Source organism: Cyprinodon tularosa, unplaced genomic scaffold, assembly GCF_016077235.1.
Source record: "Cyprinodon tularosa strain WSP-4 unplaced genomic scaffold, ASM1607723v1 ctg81, whole genome shotgun sequence".
Taxonomy (NCBI): domain Eukaryota; kingdom Metazoa; phylum Chordata; class Actinopteri; order Cyprinodontiformes; family Cyprinodontidae; genus Cyprinodon; species Cyprinodon tularosa.
This window is the reverse complement of record NW_024039574.1, coordinates 1290300-1313852: the sequence shown is the minus strand read 5'-3', so window position 1 is coordinate 1313852 and position 23553 is coordinate 1290300. Positions and strand designations below refer to the sequence as shown.

Sequence of the window (23553 nt, the reverse complement as noted above, 5' to 3'; positions counted from 1 at the left end):
GCTCTTGTCGTCCCGTCCAAAGCTGCACTCCCGTAGACTTTCAAATCAACAAATACTTGTGATTATGAGTGATGCCACTGAAAAGCACAGCTGACTTATTTGTTATTTCGGGGAGAGCTGGGACATATCTTCCCCTGGCTTTGGAAAATGTTTTCCTTGTGTTGTGGCGAAGCCGATGTTTGAAAGGCGATTTTGCTCGGGAGGTCTGTGTTTTCTCACCAGTGCAAGTGGTATATTTAGATGTTGATTATGGATAATCAGCTGTAATGACGGAAGTGCGTGGCATGAGTGTTTAGCCTCAATGCCATCATCATGGAACGCAGACCAAACAGAGCTGTCGTATTGACTTCAGATTTAAATGGCCATTTACACGAACAGTCAAATTTTCAGTCATACACATCGCCACATGCAGAAAAAATGAAAAGAAAGCACAAACATTACCCACAGGAGCTTTTTTAAACATCTGTAAAATTTCTGTCAGGATCAAGGAGAAGCACACTCCCTGCTCCTATCTTGTGTTTGAAGGTCAGGTTAAAGGTGAGAGGTCACAAATGGCTGCTTGTATCCTCTCATCAGGAGCTCTTCGGTCACGGCCTCTATCGCGGCCATAAAAGCTGCAACATTGCTGACCAGGCCAGCCAAAATCCAATATCCTATCATCGACCTGTCCCCGCTTGGTTTTTGTCGACAGGAGATGTCCCTCAGATCAGAGTCATTGCTTTTTTTTTTTAATTCAGCTGGAGGAGACGTTCTTCAGCCCATAATGACACCATTAGTCTTGCTATCACCTTTACCAGCCTCCCCAAAATGCCAATGACCTTTCTGCTTTTCTTCAAAGCAAATTTAGAGCTAATCCTGTCACTTTTTACTTTCTTTGCTGCAGGTTAACAGTGTCTGCTTACTAAAAATTGTATATTTTTTAATCATTCTACCTATAGTTGGCATTTTCCTCCAACTTGAAATTGGCAGATCAAACACTATTATTTTTTTTTAAGTACATTGATGTTAAAAAAATTTTTGTGCATCTATAAAATACATTTACTGACAAAAAAAAAAAAACTGATTGGGAAAATTCACATAAAAGAAATACAATGCTTTGCAAAAATATTCGTACCCATTGAACCTTTTCACATTTTAGACCTAACTGCTTTCAGAACCACCGTAATTAGAAAATGGATTCCATCTGTCTAATTTCTTCTAAATCCAGCTGTGCTGTGAAGACCTTTAGAGGTTTGTCAGAGAACCATACTGGCCGAAATCATGAAGACCACTGAACACATGAAAATCATTGTGTAAGAGCAATTTTCTAAGCTCACTTTGAACTTTTCACATATTATTGACTGCATACCGAGGAGGTAATCCGTTATATGATTCAGGTGTGTTGGACAAACAAGGAGTCTAAAAGCTGCTTAAAGAATCTTATCTGGTAGTCAACAGATCTAGGGTTTATTGTAGAGTGGCCTAAAAAGAAAAAGTAGGGAACAAAGCAAAATGTAGAAAATCAACTGCAATTCACATTTTGAACAATATCTTAAGCAAAAATAAGAACACGGGTTGAAACATATTGCTTAGTACTTTAGGGATAGATATATTTTTCTAACTATCATTCAACTTACTTTTTAATTATACCACCAATTTATTACATTGCCATCTCAAAGCCCTTTACTGAGTCAGTTCAGTCAAAATCATCCTAACAGATTGATTGAAAATAATAAAAAATCTCTATAAACCCAGTAGATGGTATGGACTCACATGTAACACAGTGGAAAGGAGACTCCCTTATCACAGGTAGAAACCTCCAGCAGAACCAGTCACTCTGTAAAAGGCTATCTGCCACCACTGAGCAGAGCATTAATGAAGATTATCAGATCTAAGCACAAACAAAGCAGCACCAAAGCGACAGGCATTATGCGTACAGGCACACACTAAGGAAAAAAACATTTTTGGGAAATGAAAATAAAAACAAGACTACACAAGATGGAAAAGGTAGCTGTTGAAAAAGTATACTCAGTTTGAAGAATTATGCAGCTGAGTAGGAAGATGGGGAAAAAGGATGGGAATAGATATAGATGGATACTGAACGAAAACCTTGTAAACTGTGACAAACGGGGGGCAGAGTTTAACCAGTTTGCCAATGAACATTAAATTGAAAATGTAACGGTCAATTTATGAGATTGTGTTTTACTATTATCAATAATTGATATGATACTAATGTGAGATATGAAAATGTATAAAAGAAAACAACTTTGTGTTTTTTATACATTTTTTGGTAAGGGCGACACCATGTTTATTCTAAGCAGTTGGTTGGCTCTGTATCAGCCAGTGTAATACATTGGTAATATAGCTATACCTCACAACCGTAAAACACTTAAGAAAGTTACTATGATGGACGATGAAGGTGAGAGGACGCTCAAAGGTCCAAATCAAATTGCTTATGCTTTAGAATAATTAATGTTTCTACTTGGAGGTCCTTTAGGGGCAGCATGACCACCTCCAAAATGTCCACCTCTTGGCACAGCGATCTAAATATAGAACACTGGCAATAAACAACTTGCTGCGCAGTACGTGATCCAGCCGTGAACAGCAGCTACAACAGGTAGCATTGTCGACTCGCCTCACCCCAAACACATGTACCAGTGTCAGATTTTTCTACCGTAGAACGTCCAGATAGCTTTATCTATCTACTGTACAACCTTTGACATGCTATCAGTCTGCGCATTTCCACAAGGTAGGGCAGATCATCTGGTAGCACGAATAGTCAGGCTCCACAGCTGCCTGTTCTCTTCTTTCCTTGGCAGGAGTCACACGCTGAATGAGCTCTGAAGCCTAAGCAATGTGATTTAGACCTTTGAGGGTCCTTTTAGCTTCGTCTTTCATTAAACCAAATTGTTTTGTACACTTTAGAGGTATCGCTGGTATTACCAATGTATTCAGTTGGTAGCTACGTAACTAACAAACCCTGTGATGTCACCACTGGGAATACTGCAACATACAGTAGCGGTTGGCTTACCAAAAAAATTAGAAAACAATTCTACGTCTTTTTCTTTTCAATTTATATTTTTTTAAGTTTGTAAATGTAGTCATTAGGAATAGTGAGACACAATCTCGTAAATTTAGTTTAAGAGCTGCAATAGTATGGTTTAGGTTAAAGTGAATGGTAAACTGTTAAACTTGATGTAAACTCTGTGGAGGAACAGCCTTTTTGAACTACAGGATTAACTAATTCAAAGCCTGTATGGAGGCTCCCAAAAGCTTCTCAACAATTTGCAACTTGAAAGGTTTTTTTGTCCAAGGATAAATGGCCAAAAATTTTAGTCTGTTTGCAAAGCTGTTAGTGTCCTGCAGCTGCAGGCTTAGCAAAACAAAGTTTTAGAAACGGTCAAGTCTGAGGGTCTGAGTAAAAATACTTTGATTTTGTTTTATAACAAAGTGAAAAGCTCCAGCCTTCCACATTGCAGTTATGTACTTCATTGTGTTGGTATTTTAGATCAATTCACTTAAAACATTAACATTTAGGGAGGTAAGGAAACAATGGGAGAATGCTGTAAATCCTTTACTGTGGCAGTATTTTCTGACCTCTGGCATATAAACTGCTCTGATGGACTGTGTGATATATTTATTTTATCCTGGCTTTGTTATATTTGAATGTTGAGTAAAAATACGAGGATTTTATTAAACAGTCTTTCGGAGGAGCTTTGTGTTCCGACCTAAACTCACCCTGATCGATGCATCTGTACAATATGTCCACCGATTACAACTTTATTTACAGCCTTCCTTCCATCTGTGTTTATTTGAAAGCCAGCTCACCAAATCTGGCCTGGTGTAAAGTAACCCCTCTCCCACAGACGTACACTCATGGTTAATATCCCTCAACTGCTCTCCATGCTTCTGCTAAAGCCCCACGGCTGCTCTCACACGCTTCCTCCACCAAAGCGTCTGCCAGTCCTCCACACCGGTTCCCTGTCTCCCGTCTCCAAAGCCCAGACTTCTATTCCCCCTGTGCCCTCTTTATTTGGAAAGTATTGTAAACACGGTCAATGCCAATATGGCCCTGCAGGACAAAAAGCGGTTCTGAATCGAGGTTAAGTGTAATGTTTTCTGTGGGACGTGCAGTCGCTTACAGAGTGATGGTGAGCAGAACGTTTGGAAGAATGGTTCCCTTGGCTTGGAGTGTTGATTGCTTTTGATGGCTCTGTACTTGTGCTGAGTAGAGGAAAGCGATAGGTTGTTTTTAAAATGCGTCACATGTACAAATATGTTTGGATGGGTATAAGAAAATTCTCATAAATGGATCTTTCCTTCCTCTGTGTAGCGCTGATATGCTGCTCCCTGTGGGATCTCTAGGTTTACTGAAAAGCGAGTCTCTGTATAAACAATCGGTTTCCTCTATCAGCTCTGGAGATGACAGCTAAGTTTCAATCAGTCATTCTCGTATACATTGTTTCCTTCAGTGTTTTTTCTTACATGTTTTGAAACTTTGATCATATTTCTGTGAAATCTTTAGGTTTTCAGAAGAATTTGTTTTTTTTTTCATAGCAGCATTTTTAGTGATTGTTATTTTGTGATTTGCAAAATATTTGAGCTTGGAGACAAAAACTGCAAAGCCACATATTTCCTTCTGTCCCCTGAGAGGAAGAGGGGGAAAGTGCTTTGAGGTTCAGACAGGACCCATGACCTTGTTGCTTTATTATTCTTTAGACGCTTGCATTGAAGGTGTTGAAATATTGAACAGAACACGAACGCGACGGTGACTGCCATGTTTCCTCTTTTTTTTTGTCCCCATCCAAGCTGAGGATTCAGTCGCGCTTGGCTGTGGTGGGATTGTTTAGACTGACACCTTGAACCATAACGTTAGTCAGAGAAATTTGTGAGTTTACTTTCTGATAAATGTGCTTTCAGCACGTCTCTCGCTCCCTCTCTTTGGCATGCTTACTGATGTCCATGCATTTGGTGATTTAAACACTTGGTACTCTGTTTTTTGATTTATGATTCTGACTTGGGGTGGGATAAGTCAAATCAGTGATTTTTTTTACATCATGAGGTTCTCTCCTTGAACTGTGTGTTTAATGGCTTCTTTCCAGTGTCATACTGAGAGTTCTTGCTTCCTGAGAATTTTGAATTATTAAAATTCTACTAGCTTTATCTCTACTTTCTTTGCTTTCATTACTATAATATATATTTTTTATACTTCAGTACATTTAAGTACATTTTTTTATACTTCAGTAAAAAAATTTTTTCCAAATACAGCACGTTTTCTTCAACCTGTATTTCTGACCTCTCGCATTTAAACTAAACTCACATTGATTTTTTTGCTTCATCTTGAATTTAGGCTAAGTTAGCTGCTGTGTTGTTTTCGTCAACAATGACGATAAAGAAATCATTTCGTTGATGCTTGTATAGGCTAATATGAATTGTAAAAAAAAAAAAAGGATTTTAGCTAATAAGACCATTAACTCTTAAGTTATTTATACCCCTGGCAGGAGTAACTTTAATCTAGACAACATATGTCTTCTGACTGCTGGTAATATTATTGTTTTGTAGCAGCTCAGCTTGTCATGACTTTAAGAGTCATTTGGAAAATCTGTGGGAAGAGCTAAAAAATAATGTAAGAGCAATGAGACCTTTGGTCCTCTAGGTCGAGGCTCTCAAACCCCCATCCTCAAGATCTATTCTCCTGCAGGTTTTAGATGAATGTCTGCTCCAACACAGCTGAATAAAATGACTGAAGTACCTCTTCAGCATGCCATTAAGTTTGGCAAAGGCCCAGGAACAAGCAATTCTTTCGATTCAGCTGTGTTGGACCAGAGATGCATCTAAAACCTGCAGCCAAATATATCTTGAGGACCAGAGTATGAGACTCCTCCTCCAGATCCTCCCCATTAAATCATCAAAATAACAAAGTAAATGGCAAAAAACTGCTCTGCTATTTGCCCTTTTTCTAATGAAATATAATTCAGCTATAAGTTTGAATGAAAATATTTCCACATCTCAATCTTTGAGGGCTTTGAATTATTTCAGGTCATTTCTTCCCTAAATGCAGAAGAAAGCAGTAGTTTTAGAAGTCTCATAACATCTTTTGTTTACGGTTATGAAATGGAAGTAGAAGAGGGACGAAGTACACTGCTTCTACACGTTAACATTTCTTTTTTCTACACTGTAGGAACATTAAGCATTGAATATTAAACGGGTATTAAAATGAAAGCTGGTATCTTATAATGCAAAGAAATCTGCAGGTAAACAGGGTGAGGCTGTACATGCTGTGACCCTGACCACCATGAAATCTACGTCTATAGCTGAGATTCTCCTGCTTTTACAGGACCATGGTGATGGAGCCAAAGCCATATTTTAGAAGTGCCCTTTACCTTTGGTTTTAATGCACATTTTAATCCAGTGACACAGACTTCTCTCTTCGAGAGTCATGAGAACAGAATAATTTGGCCTTTTTTTCATTAGCTATTTTATTCCTGGTACTTATTTACCCTTGGTTGTCTTGCAGGAATGGCAGAACTCCATCCAGAAGAATGCTGGCCTGGCCTTTATCGAGCTGGTCAACGAAGGCAGGTAGGTTGAACAGAGCATTCAGCTCTCTATTTGGAGCAGAACGTCATTATCTTAAGTTCTTCATGGTTTATGGAGATCACATGACGGTCCTCCAAGGGCCCCAAAGATCTCCTGGGCTTGCCTGTGATGGTGTGACTTTTCTGGGCTGTGGGCAAAAATCTATGATCTGATAGAGCAGTTTTAGAGTGAGAGTGAGGATGGAGAACCTGTGAGTTCAAGGCTCCATTCAATACCTGCTCATCCCACAGGGATTTGGGAAACGGAGAGAGGTTAGGCAGAAGGTGACAGGAGCTCTGATTGCTGGTTCCTCTGTGACACCAGGGGAAATCACTCTTGATTTTCCCACCGTCCATCTGTCAGTTCATGTCCCCTTCTCAGCCTTTATCTATTTGTAATAATTTCTTCTGTCTAAATGTCTTTTGTCTCCAGATTCAAGATTTTTTTTTTTTAAAGAAGTAACATTCATTCGCTCTCCATTTCCTGCTCTGTCTACAGACTTCTTATCAGTTCCTGATTCCCAACGGCCCTCTTTCTCCCACTGAGCCATATATTTGCAATCGGCAGATCCTAATCCTTCTTTAATTTAACTAGATTAACAGGACAGGCCATTGACATGGACAGGAAAGGAGTTTGAATTTACTTGAAGGGGTTTGCTGTTATCCCATCTTGGATAGTAATTACTGGTCACAGTTGCTTCTCTTAAAAGTGAGAGTCCAAAGCAGATCAGACCTTTATTTATCCCTTAAAAAAAAAATCATTGATTTGATTATGTTTTATAAAATTCTTTATAAGCTGTTTAACATTAAAAGTTGCTTTCAGTCTGCTATTAAAATCTCAGCCTCAGTCTAAACAATTTCAGAAAGAACTTATTTTATATGATGTTTTTCTATGTAATTGTGAAAGTTTTATTGTCACAATTAAGTTATTAATTTCAAATAGGTTTTTAGTATGCACAGCAGAAAAAATTGTGTTTTCTTTTTGTTCATGTTGATTACACATTTACATTTTAGAATAAGTTCAGATTTTCTCCTTCAAAAATAACTTTATCATTCATTTTCTGTTAAAATTATAGTTTACAGGCTATATACCAATAAAATCTTAAAGATCCCCACAGATAACCAAGCCTTGGATCAGCCCAATATTCAGACTCGCTTTTAAATCTTTAGGTTTTGATTCATAGTGTGGCCCCTAATGTGAACCCCTGGGAGTTAGAAAAGGCTTCATGTTTTTTTTTGCAAACAACAGACACCAAGTAAGAAACCACAATGCCTAAAGGTCCGAACAGAAACCCAGCTCTCACAGCGCTCAGTCTTCACTTTCATCTAATAGAAAATCAAGACATGTAATTAGGAGCATGATATTAGCTTTCCAATCATAAATGCAAAAGTTAAATAGTCTAGGCAAACTTAATCTACTCTTTAAATGTTAAGAGACACTTTGATGAGTACTGAGGAGAGGAGTTAAAGAATAAATTGCCATCCTACCAGCTTTATGGTGTGCTCCAACATGTAACCATTTTTTAAAGCACTTTAAAACAGCCGTAGACTATATTTCGTAACGAATCTGTTTATCTTTCGAGTAGTTTTCTGGTATCTTTTGAAGGTCAGCCCAGCTTCACACAGTAACCACATGTGCAAGCATTGTCAGGACATCATAAAGAAGGTCAGTTGTTGCGTTATTGATAGTGAGGCCAAGTACTGCCACGCGGGTTATGGAGGTGAAGGGGCCCGGTGCCTCTACTCCCCTGCTGCACTGTGCTGAAACAGCAGGCTTAGGTTACAGTTGTCCTCCAGCCTCTGAACTCCATTCCCTCCTCCAGCCTGCCCCTCTGCTCTCCTCCCTGTCCTTCATTCTGTTATTGTTCCACTTTGCTCAGCTCTGACCTGTGGAAAGTTTTCTTTGACCTGCACACTAACATGCATGAACATCACATACGTGTTTCATCAACATTGATAAGGGGAGGGAGGTAGAGTACATGTGTTCGGACACGGCAGAGATCCCCCCTCTTGTCAGATGTGTATCATTAACAAATCAATTAGCACCTGCTTACTGGGACAAATCTGGTTTGCTTTTGTTTCCAAATTAGATTTTCTGCCCTTTCTGCATGGTTCTTTATGAACATTTTACGGATGTTACATGGCTGCTTTTTCAAGCCAATTTAAGTATATGAACCTGTTGTAAATATTCTCTAGCCCATGTGTTTTGCCTCAGTAACTCTCCTTATTGACATCCTTATTTTGCTTTCTATACATTAAGGAAATTAAATGTACTTTCACAGTTTAACTGATGACCATTTGCTCCCTTCTTCAGGCTTCTGAGTCACACAATGAAGGACCACCTGGTTCGTGTTGCGAATGAGGCAGAGTTTATCCTGAGCAGACAAAGGGCTGAAGATATTCACAAGCATGCAGAATTTGAGGTGAGATTTGTGATGGATACCTGTGTATGGATTTATACCTTGATTCACCACTGATGGTGGTCAGACGACCTTGTGATTTCAGTGCAAATCAGCATTGCTTCTGTCGGGTTGCCCCAGGGCAGCTGTGGCTACAGTGTGGCTTGCGGCCATCAGTGTGAATGTATGCATCAATGGCTGAATGATGTGTGAAAAGTTTTGTAAGCCTCTCACTGGAAAATGAGCTTTATAAGTGCAGGTCATTCAGCCTTTTAGATCATTTCGGTAGAATAATCTATTCAGATATTGCAAAACATAAGAACATTTTTGGAGCTTTCTATATATTTTATGTTGAATATTATTTGATCAACCAAGAAATAATAGAACATACATGTAAAGTGAAAGGACATTACAAACTCTTTGGAGTAATTGTCAAATACGAAGTTGAAAACTTTGGTCTGCAATAGAATGTTTCAGTGCAATGATGGTATTATGGGTGGATGTCTAAACCTAAAGTATTTTCCTTCTTCTGTTTATAAGCAGAGCTGGTATAGTATAGTACCTCTAAATGCACTAAAGAAAGAACTGCACTGCTTTTACATATTTTTACTCCAATAAAAGTAACCATCCCTGATATAACTTCCGAGTGAAACAAACATTCGGTTAAACAGAATCAAGTTCTCAGTATCTCATGGTAATATTTGGTTTGATATTTAGAAATTATGTCATCATACTGACAACAATATATATTTTAGAAATTTAAGTAAAAAAAAGGGATAGAAAAATTTAATTATTGTAAAGTAACACATGAGAACTCTATTTTCACTTCCTTCACTACCTCCACTGGGCCCAGCAAGTAGGAGGTACAGCAGAGATCAGTTGTTCATATCCTGGCTGCATCCTCTGCATGGCTTGAGACAAACTGCATCTGGGGGCTCTTACTTCTTTTTCTAATGATGGAGTTTTTCAAAGTCTCTCTCACCTGAGCTGTAAATCTCTGCAAATCCTTCAAGTCCCAATAAAATATGTAGAAGTTTTGGATTTCACTTGTTGTGATGATACTCATAATTGTGTATCTTTACAGTTATACAATTTTACTTTTTTTTTTTTTCATAGCAAGAGTCTAAAACTTAAGTGATTTTCTGTCACCTGGAAGATTATTTTTTAAACATGACCTGGCCTAATAATGAACTTTCCTCCCAGCGTTTTTGATTGTGGTAGTCATGGTTGACGCTTATCCCAAACCAAACACTGTATATTTAATTTAGCCATCGCCTCAGACTTGTCTAGAAACATGACTTTTTCCTCCTACTGGTTCCAAGCACAAACACTGCCATTCAGCCGTAGCTGCAGGACCAACTCCATCCTGACCCCCGGGCGTTCAGCGCTGCCCTCTTCCTCGTCAGTTTACTGCACTCCACCCTCTGCTTTCTGAATCGCACCAGAATCATTTCCTGTCCTGCTGGGATCCTGTCCATTATACTCCCACTGGGGGTGTATTTTGGTAGTGACAGGGATATGGTCCCCTCCCCTCTTTTCATCCCTGCCTCGCTCGTTTCTCAGAAACCTGCCGACACTAAAAGCTGCAGACAGAGTGAAGAGGTCCTGGCCTGAAGAACTGACTGTGTGTAAACCTACCTTTTTTTTTAAGGTTCAGGGCAAGGGCTCTTTTACATTTGAGGAAATCAGTTACTCATAGATGTTGAAAGTTAGAAGCATTGTGGGATATCCTCTGGTTTTTGGAAGGAGTCCTTATGTTTCCAATCATTTTCTGTTCAGCGTTCATCTTTAACGGCGTTGTCAGGGAAGCATAATCTTCATTTCTTCTTGACATTAATACAGGCCTTAAACTCTGTAAGAAATGTGTGCTTGTTATTTGAGATATAATAAATTTTAGAGACTTTCCATACAGAAATAGTTTTTAGACAGATGCTGTAAAATCCTGCTGTCTCTTTGACCTTCTAATTAGATAATATACTCTAATTTGGCTCCTAATGAACACTCAGGGATTACGTAGCTCCTTCTCATAATGTAACATACAGTTAGTCCCTCAAGTTTATAAAAATTTTATAAAAATGTTATGAAATATCATTGGTTCTCTTTCATTTTCATACATAGAGTTTGTTTGTTCATAATGATTCTGTCTATTTATGTGCAGAGAGTTGAAGGAACAGTAAAGTACTTTCAGTCTTGGGCAAAATGAACGACATCTTTAGTAGATTACATCTTAACTGAATTATTAGGTTGTACTTGAATGAATCAGAAGGCCCTTACAACAGTGTCTTTAGGAAAAATTGGACGAAAGGAAGAGATGTGTGGCTTCAAAGCATTGAGAAACCAAACAGAGTAATTACATAAACACCCTTCTGCAACTTTCAAACATCATAATAGATAGATCATATCTTAGGCTTGTTTTGTAGCTGAGCAGCTGGGTACATTAGTCACTAACTGGACCAAAAAATTCCTCTGGAAACCAGACAGCCCTTAAGTGGGCTGTCTGTCCAGCAACTGAATCTTGGTGGCATCAGGGACATTTTCAGCACTTTATCCGAAAAAAACCAAAGCAAGTTTTTTAGATTAGATTAGATGAGCTTTATTGATCTCACAGCGGAGAAATTCACTGGTCACATGTTGGCATAATAATTAAAAAAGGTGCAAACAAGGAGGAGAGGATACATTAAGAATAAACAATATATATACAGTATATCAAGGTATATACAATGTGTAGAGGAATAAGAGAAGTTCGTTTCGGTGGTCTAGTCAAAGTCTCCCCCTCTAACTGATTACATTGGCATACAGCCACCTCCAATGAAAGCTACTAATCCATTTACCACTACAAATATCCACTAAGCCAAACTCTGAGCTGAAATTCTACAAGCATCTCCTCTGGTTTGAATTCACCTAAAAACCCTCTGGTGAAATTGTATTTCTGTGAGGCAGTCCACTGCTTTTAACCTGCTCAATAACATAAGTCTAATGCTAGCAGTGCTGACTGCTGCAGCTGATCAGACATATTTTAAAGTATACCCGGCAACAATGTAGGGTGAAAAGTTTTGGTTTGTTGTGCTAGCTGTAAAAAAGGTTAATATATATATTTGGATTGTATTTTTTACCTTCTGCCGACCTCTCGAGCTTTTCATCCTTTATCAGATTTTCAGCAGAGGGTGTCTCAAACTATGTTTCACAATTGAATTCCCTTCTTAAATGCAGTTGCTCCTCTGTGACCTCTGCAAAGAAGTGAGTCCCTGATAAGTCTTGCTCTGATATTGCTGTATTGATTTTTGCCTCTATACAGACTCTGTTTGAGCCTGCTGGAGCCAGCGGTTTCATTTCGCTGTTCCCCAATAAAAATAACAGGCCAATGACCACCCCCACACTCCCCCCCTCAAACATAGTTTTCAGCTGTGTTGCTGTTTTAAAGCATTGTCTCCCTTTAAATGGTTTCAGAGACATAGGCTTGGTTATTGTTTGCCTTTTGGAGAAATCAACCTTTTAAACCTGCCTCAACTCATTGCCTTGCACTGCATTTTTCCGGGATACACACAGGAAACTGGCGGCGAGAGAATGCAAGAAAGCTGTATGTTATACAACAGCAGTCATTTCAAAAGGAAAATAATTCAAAACATTAAAACAAATTTATGTTTCTTTCTTGTCAGATTTCATATCCTTGAAGGCGGTGATAGAGGGGCCTTTTGATTTAGATACTCTTTTGCCTCAGAGAGCTAACATATGCTTTTCTCCTCTCTTCCTCTCTTTCTCGGCTCTCTGCGGACCAGAATTGAGTTATCTTTAGCCAGGAGAGTAAGTTATTACAGTGGGCTCAGGGTGAAACAGAGATGAAGATAACTAGGGGCAAATCCAATTACCTTTTAGGGTTCTCTATCTAATAGGATCCTTAATGTGAAGGAGATCTGCAGATCGGAGGCTCTGGTCCAGCACGGCGAATGATAGACGGATATCTTGCACAGAGGGAGAGTAAAGATGAGGCCTTTGAGATAGAAAGGAAGAGGGAGAAATCGAACTCCCTTTTTTTATGGGGCTGTTCATTAGGGATGAAATGTGGTGGGCTCAGGGGCACGAGGGCAGATAAGAAGGGCTAGATAGGGAATAGTGAGCAAGACCCAAGTAATTTCTATTCTTTCTCACCTTACTTGTCTTTTCTCCTCGGCCTCATCCTTTTCTCATATAGCCGTTGATTCATCTCCTGCTGTTATATGGAGTAATCGAATTGACTGTTGGAGAGATCCTGAAAGCCAGATGATGGCAGCTAATTACTGTTCGGTGTCTCAGTGTTTCTTCTGCTAGGCCTGTAAAATGAGCCAGTCCATCTCTCCCTGTTAATGACATTAACATTGAGCTGAAACTCATTATATTGTGTTATCGTAGTCAAGCTTTAGCCATCAGGCAGGGTAAAAAATAATCCACATGAAGGAAAACAGTTTGATAGTTGGAATTGGTGTATTGTTCAGAAGATTTTAGAGAGACTTTTTAAAATCCTTTCATTCCTTAAAGAGAAAGTTTACGGGTTCTTTAAACCAAGAAGAAACCTCATGCCACACTTTGTAATCTTATGTTTTTTATTTGACTGCTTACACAGTGTAGGACCTAAAAAAAAGCAATAGTTACATTGTAAGACTGCAAGGAAGAAAGCTTCTCCTTCAAAAACAAGCATTGCTAAGGATTTACTGTAGGCATTTTCTGGAAGCATTAAAAGTCCTGACAAATCAAGAACTTTTGTAATGTAAAAGTAATAGAATTCCCATAACACAACAGTATCATATCATGTAGCTGTTTTGTTCTATCTTAGCCAAGGAAACCCCCCAAGCAGTATGTTTTGAAACCCAAATATGAACTGGAAAAGTCAAGGAATTGGTTAAAGAATTATTCTTATTAAGAAAATGGGTATTTTTAGTTTCTAAAACATTGGTCACCTGCAAATAAAATTCTCTGGATGGATGAACAAGTCTTGTTTTGAAAAAAAAAGAAAAAAAAATACTCAACGCTATAGGTTTAAGGCTCTTATAGACTTTTTGCTTTTATTTACATTATATTTAATGACTTATTGGCATTTTTCTAAGAACAATTAAACTTTAATTCAATAGCCCTTTAAGCCCTCTGAAAGATTAAGGTTTGAATCATTCTTCAGTTTTTTTTCTGATAGAGTAGAAGTGAAGAGTATTAAATAAAATAGATTTCAGTTTTGAAAAATAAAATATGTTTACACCATATATAAGGTGTGCTTAATTATTAGACAACGTCCTTTCCTTTGCACAATCGGTCAGAAAAGAGATTTGATAGACTCTGAAAAGTCAAAAATTGTTAGATGTCTTTCAGAGGGGTGCAGCAGTTTGGAAATTGCTAAGCTTTTGAAGCGGCATCATCGCACAATCAAGCGGTTCATAGCAAATAGCCAACAGGGGCGCAAGAAGCGTATTAAAAAAAGAAGACGCAAAACAACTCCCCATGAATTGAGAAGGACCAAGCGTGAAGCAGCCAGGAAGCCATTAGCCACCAGTTGTGCCATATTTCAGAGCTGCAAACTGTCTTGAGTGCCGAGAAGCACAAGATGCTCAATACTCGGGGACCTGGCCAAGGTAAGGAAAGCTGAAAAAAAGGCCACCTTCTAACTAGACATACAAGACAAATCTTTAAGATTGGCCCTGAAGACTGATTTCTCAGGGGTGTTTTGGTCTGATGAAATGAGAGTGAGTCTTGATGGGCCTGATGGATGGGCACAAGGCTGTATCAGTAAAGGGCAGCAAGTTCCTTATCGACTCAGACGCCAGCAAGGTGGGGGTGGGGTACTGGTATGGGCAGGTATCATCAAAGATGAGCTTGTGGAACCTTTTCGGGTTGATGATGGAGTCAAGATCAACTCCCAGACCTTTTGCAAATTTCTGGAAGACACCTTCTTCAAACAGTGGTACAAGAAGAAGTCGCCATCATTCAAGAAGACATGATATTCATGGAGGATAATGCTCCGTCACACGCATCAAAATACACCACACACTGCATGAAAAGTGAGATTTTCGTCCCCGTAAACTCCCGCAGATCTGCCTGATTTTCGTCAGTTTCCGACAATTTGCAACCCGTGCTTGTCCGCGTTTGTCGTGCCACAAATTGTCGGAAACGTACCGTGACGTATGTGGAGAGCGATCAGCTGTACTAATGGCCCTAATTAGCATATGAATGCAGCAAACCCGCGCGGCTGGCCAGGTCTGGCTTGAATAACCTTCTCAGTATTGGCTGAAACCACTATTCTCAAACAAGTGAAATCGCTCGTGATTGGCAGCAAAACGTGGCCACGCCAGGCTTTAATTTTCTTACTGAGTATTGGACGGAACCACTTCTTTTTAAACAAGTAAAGTCGCCCGTGATTGGTTGGCATATATATATATTTACATATATATATTTATTCATATATATATATATATATATATATATATATATATATATATATATATATATATATATATATATATATTTATTCATTCATATATATATATATTCATATATTTATTCATTCATATATATATATATTCATATATTTATTCATTCATATATTTATTCATTCATATATTTATTCATTCATATATATATATATATTCATATATTTATTCATTCATATATTTATTCATTCATATGCTGTGTATTTATGTTATCCTACACTACTACACAATTATTATGCTACCATCAAGGACATGAATGAATTTATACAGGAAATGAACATTTGCCAGGAAGCTGTTTATGCAAAGAAAGAGCTTTATTAAAACACACACAACTATATACAACGCGTATCCAAACACATGCGTATCTAAAAATTACAACTCCGTGAACGGTCCGTTTGCTTCCTCTGGGTTGGAGGTAACTGGCAGCATTCCCTCCGAGGCATGTCCGATGTGCAGACGCATACTGTGCGTGGCCCTGTACTTCGGCATCGCTTCTAACCGGGACTGCAGCTTAACACAGAGTTCAGTGAAATCCGGCCTACGAAATGGCGGCGACCGTACAATCCATCCAGAGACACCGCCGACGACGCCATCTTCTTCGTCGGACATGAGGTCGACCGTGGCGGACTTACAGAGTTCCACTTCCTCATCTGCCAGCACACTCTGCCTCGCCTTCAGCAGCTGAAAAAAAACAATGAATCAGCGCACTGCATATGGACACAAAACATCTATCAATGCACCTGAAAAATAGTCACCAAATAAAGTCTTACCCTCTTTCTTCTGGCCCGACTCCGAGCAGATAGCCTGGCAGCCTCCGCACGCAGCGTGCTGGCTAGCAGCGTGTATCTGAAGCTCCTGCATACCGTCTCATAATACGTCTTACAGGCAGCTGGAAAACAATAAAATGAGTGGTATGAATAAAAAAAAAAAAATCAAACGCAAGTCACAGTAACAAGGAAGGAGAAAACATTAAAACAAGTCACTTACACACAATGTCGTCTTTATCAACATCGTGCAAATCCGAGCAAATAGGAGGTCACCGCCTCAGTGTGAGGCGACTGTAGTCTGTGAAAAAAAAAAAAAGTACAGCTATGGTCGGTATCCATCCGTATCCATGTCCTTTTACCGCAGAATGAAAGCATATTCTTTAAACCTTACCCCTGCTCCGGTTCATAGCGCCTGCAATTAGTCTCCGAGTTGTTAAGACGGCATATTGCTTCCTGTGAATCACAAAAAATACACTTTAATAAAGCTTTAGGCTAGGCTGCTTTTAGCTTACCTAGCTAGGCTAGGTTGTCTTTAGCTTGCCTAGCTAAGCTAGGCTGCTTTTAGCATAGCTACCAGTAATCGAACATATATTTACCGCTAGCGTGGCGTTGTGCACCCGTCTTCTCTTCCTCGAGTTCGTATATCCCGCAAAGTTGCTCGACTGCAGAGCCGCCATCTTGTCCTCTATGGACTACAACCTGGAGTGCATCGAATTCTCCAGCTGAGTGAGGCGCTCATTCATGTCGGCAGTATGTTGGGCAAGCTGACGAGACATTCCGCTGATAGCAATCAGCAGTTTCTTCTCGTCAGTCTGCGGGCTGGCCGAAAGTTGTGGACTAAGAGCAGTTGGAGGCGAGTTGAACGCGAGCCATTGTTCACGTAACAACAAAATACAAACACGGTAAATGGAGATGAAGTTCTTCTGAGTATAGTAACACAAACATGTCTGCTAATATGCTGGTCTCGCGAGAAGTCGTAGTGCACAAAAGCTCACACGTGATTGGACGATGGGGCCGAAGGCTCATCAGGCTCCTCCAATCACATACGACGTCATTGTTATACGGAAGGACTCGCGAGAAGAGCTCGCGTCGCTCCATTCTGGAAGGTGGCGGTAATGCACCTATAAATTGTTTGCAATTGCAATTGTTTGTCTCCATAAGATTGAATTTGAGCAGGTGGACATTAGAGATAATAAATGCAACAACAAGTTTTTGAATCAATATTCTATAAATAATATGTACCCAGGAAGAACAAAAAGCACAGCTCTCTTACAAAATTTTAAGAAATCTATGATAGTCAAAATTAGGACAAATTATTTGAAATTCCCAATTCCTCCTAAATATAAAGAATTACGGTTTAAAATAATAAATAACATATATCCTTCAAATGAGTTTTTAAGAGAGAGATTTAAGTTTAATGTTGAGAATTGTGGCTTTTGTACAACTCAATTGGAAACAACTAAACATCTTTTTTATGAATGTAAAGAAGTATTAAACTTATGGGATCAACTTCGAACCTTTCTGTCTTCTAAAACAATAAATTTAGATTTTATTTCCTGGCAAAACATTCAATTCGGTTTATCCATTAAAGAAAAAAAATTTGGAATTTTTAATCAATATTCTAATAATTGTAACAAAGTATTATATCCATAAATGTCGCGATGCAAAATGCTCCCTCCCAATCTCTGCTCTCAAAAATGAACTTTCCCTTTTCAAAAGATGTCTGAGAAAGATGCAGAATTTAAATGCAATTAAATTGTTTGAGTTAATTGAAGAATTTCAGTTGGTAGTCCCCACTGATTAATTTACTTTAACTACTATTATTATTTTATTTATTTTTATTTATTTTATTTTATTTTATACTTTGTTCCAGCCTGTGCATTTAATTTTATTTTTCAAAAGCAGGAGTTGTGATATTTCTTCTTGTATTGAAATATTTGTTATTGACTTGTTATTTGAGATTGTTATTGTTTTCTTATATATTCAATAACAAAAAAAAAAAAAAGTGGAAATCTAAAAAAAAAAATTAACCATTACAGCCAACTGATTCTGATTAAAACTAATTTTTGAAGTAAATTATTTTGTGTATTTTTTTTACATAACATTTGCATACACAGTAATCTAGCGTACTTTAATTAAATAAATCAATTCAAGCTAAAATGTAAGAGTCTATAATTAGGCTATACTGAGCCTGATCTATTTCTACCATCTATTTGGGGGATATTTATTGCCACACTTTGGGCCACTTAAAACCAATTTAGCATGCTGACCTGTGTCCTTATGACCACAGTGTACCAATCTTCTGATGGCTACTTCCAACAGGATAATGCGCCATGTTATAAAGTGAATCATCTCAGAATCATTTCTTGAAACTTTTCCACTTAAGTAATTGTGAATTGAGCTTATTGACAGACAACATTTTATTTTTTATCTTAAATGCAAATAAAAAAAAAAAAATTACTGCTCTAAATGTATTGCTCTGTCAGCTAAAGATCTGTTTTGGTCTCTATACTTTAATTAAATAAATCAATTCAAGCTAAAATGTAAGAGGCTATACCTGATCTCTTTGTATCAGAGATTTTCTTACCCAGGGTTGCAGGGGGGGTTTTACCCCCCCTGCAACCCTGGTTTGCATTTGTATAGCTCACAGCATGTTCATTTACATGTTAAAGCCTCCCCTAGAATTCCATGGGGGGGAGGCATGGGGGGAACACTGCCTAAGAAATTCCACGTCAATTTCTGACAATTTACGGGAGTTTTCGGCGAAGCCTGCAAATTGCCGTAAACTGCCGCTAACCTGAAGTTCCACGACAATCTACAGTGCCGTATATTGACGAAAATCCCACTTTTCATGCAGTGACAGCGTGGTTTACCCTTTCTATTTGCTCGTCTGCTTGAGGATGCAAACCAGACGATTGACTGACTGAGACCCCAGGCAAGAACAGAATTTCTTCCAGAACTGGAGATGAACTGAAGTTCTCTCTCAGAAAAGATCCCTGACTTTTAGGTGAAGCATCGTTGATCAGGATGCTTCCCAAAACCTTAGATGTTGGGAGCTTGATGAGGGGAACCAGGTGGGCCATCTTGGGGATACTGTTAGACATAGTCACGGTCACAGTGTGACAAACAGACGAACAGAGATGGTGGTGAAGTCTTTAGAGATGTGTCACCAGGGTTGAGATGGAATGGGGAGTGGCTGGAACAAACCTGCCAGTGGTGTCTTTGATTTCTTGCAAAGACCAGTTGATGTGTTAAAGGTGGTCTGCCACTCATCCCCTGATACAAAACAGGCCATAAGCCTTCACCAAATTGGTGAAGGCTGAAGGGAATAATTCTTCACAAAAATGTCAGCCAGCCCCTGCAGGTAAAGAAGATGGGTGAATGATACCAGCTTTAAGGGCGTCCCCCACTTACTTTTTTATTACTTTGATGTTCTGGCAGAGAGAGACCATGCAGGGAAACCAGATAAATAAAAGTTTCAGGGAGTAGCTCTACGGGCCAATTATATGCGAGCAGGTAAAGACAGCCTTTTGCTTATTGAAAAACTTGAGATCACCAGATCTTTATAAAGGTCAGTGTAAGCCTCCTCTACTTCCGCATGTGATGTCAGGTTGACAGCCTTCTAAAACAGTTGGAGACACTACTTAGACCACCTAAGAACATCCTTAGAGCACACATTAGTGTGAGGGTTGTGTTTCCCAAGCCAGTTAGCACCAAGCACAATAGGCAGCTGTGGATTTATGATGGCGAGCAAGATTAATTAATGATGGTAACCTCCAATGGGGAAATGGGTGGGCTCGACGCAGGAGTAAGAGGTTCAGAACTTACCATATAGGGCCAGAATGCAACATGGTCTGGAATATTTTTAATTTTCAGTAGAAAGTTTATCCATTAACTCCATATCAGCTCCAGAATCAATAAAAACTGACTTGTAGTTCAACCAAGCACCCACCTTGATGGTTGTCTGAATTCTAGAATCAGTGGGGAAGGGATCAGTGCTGTGCAGGCTCAGAAGAAGCCTCCTGTCTTCTCCTGAGCCTGCTCCTTTGACTTAGATTTATCTTTAGCCTTGTGTCACAGGATGCCCATTCTGCATGGTGGTAAATAACCTCCTAGAAGCCTCTCGACGGGTCAAATGGGATCAAACACAGGAGTTTGTTGGGAAGTCTGGATGGGAAGGAAAATGTCTTCAAACTTGGAAAAAAACTCTATTGGATTTTTTTTTTTTTGGAAGGAGTTTGTTGGCAAAAGCAGCAGCAAAACAGCATATGAATAAGAGATCATTGTATCCCTCGCTGTATACCATTCAGCAGTATTTAAATATATTTGAATGCTCCATCATTATTTGTGAAGAAGTTTTGTGTTAAGTTACAATTAGGAGAGTTGTTTTGGTCCGACCTCAGCATTTATCATACCTGGGCTTTGCTCTGCAGCAGAGAAGAGGTAGTGTAAATTAGGAGGGCAAAGTAGTTTCTAGAGCAGCAGAGCCAGATGCAGTGTAAATTTGGTAGTTATAAGCTTACATCATGTAATATGTATCAGATTGAAGTAGCGTCTTGATCTGGGCCAATATCAAGAGTTTATTAGTTTGAGTCAGAACAATCCTGTTTGTAAATTTAAAACCACAATTTACAGCTAATGAAATCAATGGTATTTATTTAATTGAATTACAATACATACAATACAATTATACTTTTAATTGAAATGACAACACACAAACACTGCAGTTGTAGCAAAATGGAAATTATAAAACAAACCTTATTGGAGGAACAGAGGTTACTCAAACACACCCAGTAGAGAGTAAGAAACCACAACTCCCACAGGCTATTTGCACCACATTAAACTGATGTGAGACATCAAACTGATAGCTGCCACCAACTGTAGCTGGCTGTCATGTAGTTGTCACAGCTGTAATGTAGTATGTCAGCAGGGCTGGATGCCCGATTGTCCCTTTATGGGTAAATCTGTTGTCAGGAGAATAAGAGGAAAAAAGTGCCAACATGCCTATTCCTGGGATTGTATTCTACAAAAAGGGAATATTATCTAAAGAAGCGAGTAACTTTACATAAGAGAACAAAATTCCAGTAAAATACAAAGTCTAGCACAAATTTGTTGTCAGATGAAATATAATAAGCAGACATGTTTTTTGGTGTTGCTTTCATTGTGAGGTACAGACAGCTATATCTGAGACACCAGGAGATAGAAAAAGAAAGTAGGCTGCAGAGGGTTGTTGGTGAGCAGCCAACAACCCTCTGCTCAGCCCTGCTCTCCTGTCATCATAATGAAGTCCCCAGATACCTTCACCACTGGTCTCATCATTATGTGTGACCAACCAAGCCCAAAATATGACTTCCCTCCTCTGTTGCCTTTATTTCACTTTGACACGGTCGCTTTTGTCACTGCAGTGATGTTCTCTTGTTTTGAACACCGAAAGGTGAGTTAACAGAACCAGATCAAAGTTTTATAAGGATAATGAGCATTACAAGGCTCTGTCACTGTTCTGCTTTATGTTTTAATGTATTTTTATCCATATTTAGCCCATGTAAAGCTCTTGCACTTTTTGTGGAAGTTGTCTTCATTTTTAGTGTAAGCTTTGTTGTGCTGCTCAGCTCATTGACACCTAAGTTCCTACATTAAGATGACTCCTTGTCATCTGTCGATGATGGCAAATGTTTTTTTTTTCTATGATGTACCTTCAAACAGGGCATAAGCTATTTTGTGAAAAGTTGCTTTGCAGCTAGTAGTAGCAGAGGAGGCTGCAGTTTTGCAAAGACAAGATGTTTTCTTTGTAGTAAAGATCAAGAGGCCTGCAGCCATGCATGGTGGCGAGTCCATTAAAGAACAACCAGAGACTGTGTGAAGGGCGGAGCAAGGAGATGCTTTGATAAGTGTAGTGCCTGCCTTAACCTTGATGGCCACTAGCATTGGGGCTTTTGCCAGCAGAAGGGATATGTTTCAAATTGATTAGATTATTTTTTTCCAGGCTTTAGAAGAGAAAAAAAATCAATACTTGGGAGCACTGCATGACAGGGACATCATTTCAGAATTGAAGTAGCTGTCAGACATTGTCATTTGGTGACTTTTGTTCGCCATTGTACTTTTAAGCCCTCATTTTTCTCCCCCTCCTCTTCCTTTCACTCGCATCTTCCCGAGCCCATTGTCTGAATTCCCCTGGTGACATTTTATGTTGCAATTTAAAAACTCGAGGGCAAGAGATCAAGTGCAAGAGAAGCTCTCTGAAACCAATTGGTGGACTGGTTCAGAATGTACTTTTGTTTAGCTACCCCCCATCCTCCTTTCTCATTTCACCCTCTTGTCTCCCTAGACCTCCATTGTGCTTCAGGAGGAATTTATTTGTTCTGCATTTGCATTCTCTGATGCAAGACAAGGACAAGCATGATGGTTCGCTTTCTTCTGGACAGTTTCTCTGCCCGTTGGTAAATGAAACCCTCCGGGAGTGCTTGTCGGCGGATGGGAGAAATTGGAAAGCCGCGTAGAGCAATAGACGAACCTTTGAAAGCTTGTAGCCCAGATTTGCCACCAGTGTCAAGATATTGCAAATCAAGCACTTTAATAACATCTCTGCCTTTTCTCTTCTTCCTTTGACTTTCCAACAGAAGTTGAGACCTTAATTCTGTCAGGGTGTGGGCTGAAGATGTAATATGGTACGATAATAACTCTGGACCTTTATCTGTCACTCTAATTGATAAACATAGGGCTTATATCTTGTAATGAGCTTCCATTCTCAGGCCTGTTACACTGGGTAAACTGTTTAGCTCGCAGAGGAAATGAGGGGAGTAGATAAAGCATCATCTGACAAGAAATCAAGTGTTAATATAAAGCAAAGTGTGGTACAGCAGTTGTACTTTGATAATGGTCTCTGTCTTTCTACTGACTGTGTAAAAGGTTAGGCACATGGTTCCTGTAAAAGTCTTCACCCCTTTGCATAAATATACTTTGTTGCCTCACAAACTAAAATTTCTGTTTTTTTTTTTTTGTTTTTTTTTAAATCAGCTTCCCCTTCCCTGCTGCTGAATCACTGTGGGGATGAGGTTCCTGGAGTGATGACAGTGTTGTAGCACCACTTTTTGATGGTCTCTTACTCGACCCTATATGTACCCGTTCTTGTCTATTTCAATACCAAAGTATTGAAATGTCCTAAAATTTATCTGTGATTATCATTAAATGTTTTTCTGATTTAAATTTGATTCCAATCCAAGCAATAATTTAACTCATCTTACTGCTGTCAAATATTATTCTCTCAGCTCTGCTGACTGAATGCACTAGGCATAAGATAAGAGTGGTTCTATCGCTGCTAATGGGATTTTAATAAACAGAGTTGCAAATGCAGGAACACTGTTGGTAAATTGGGCAAGTTTTG

General features: G+C 39.0%; 1 protein-coding gene across 9 annotated transcripts in view; it reads left to right on the top strand.

Moving 5' to 3' along the window:
* lrba (LPS responsive beige-like anchor protein) overlaps positions 1–23553 on the top strand; it is a 260811-nt gene that overhangs the window by 107171 nt on the left and 130087 nt on the right. For all 9 annotated transcript variants that reach the window (XM_038271819.1, XM_038271823.1, XM_038271825.1 and 6 more), the window contains exons 34-35: positions 6497–6561; positions 8872–8980. In XM_038271819.1, coding sequence (XP_038127747.1) covers positions 6497–6561; positions 8872–8980 — 174 coding nt within the window. The remainder of the gene's footprint in view (positions 1–6496; positions 6562–8871; positions 8981–23553) is intronic.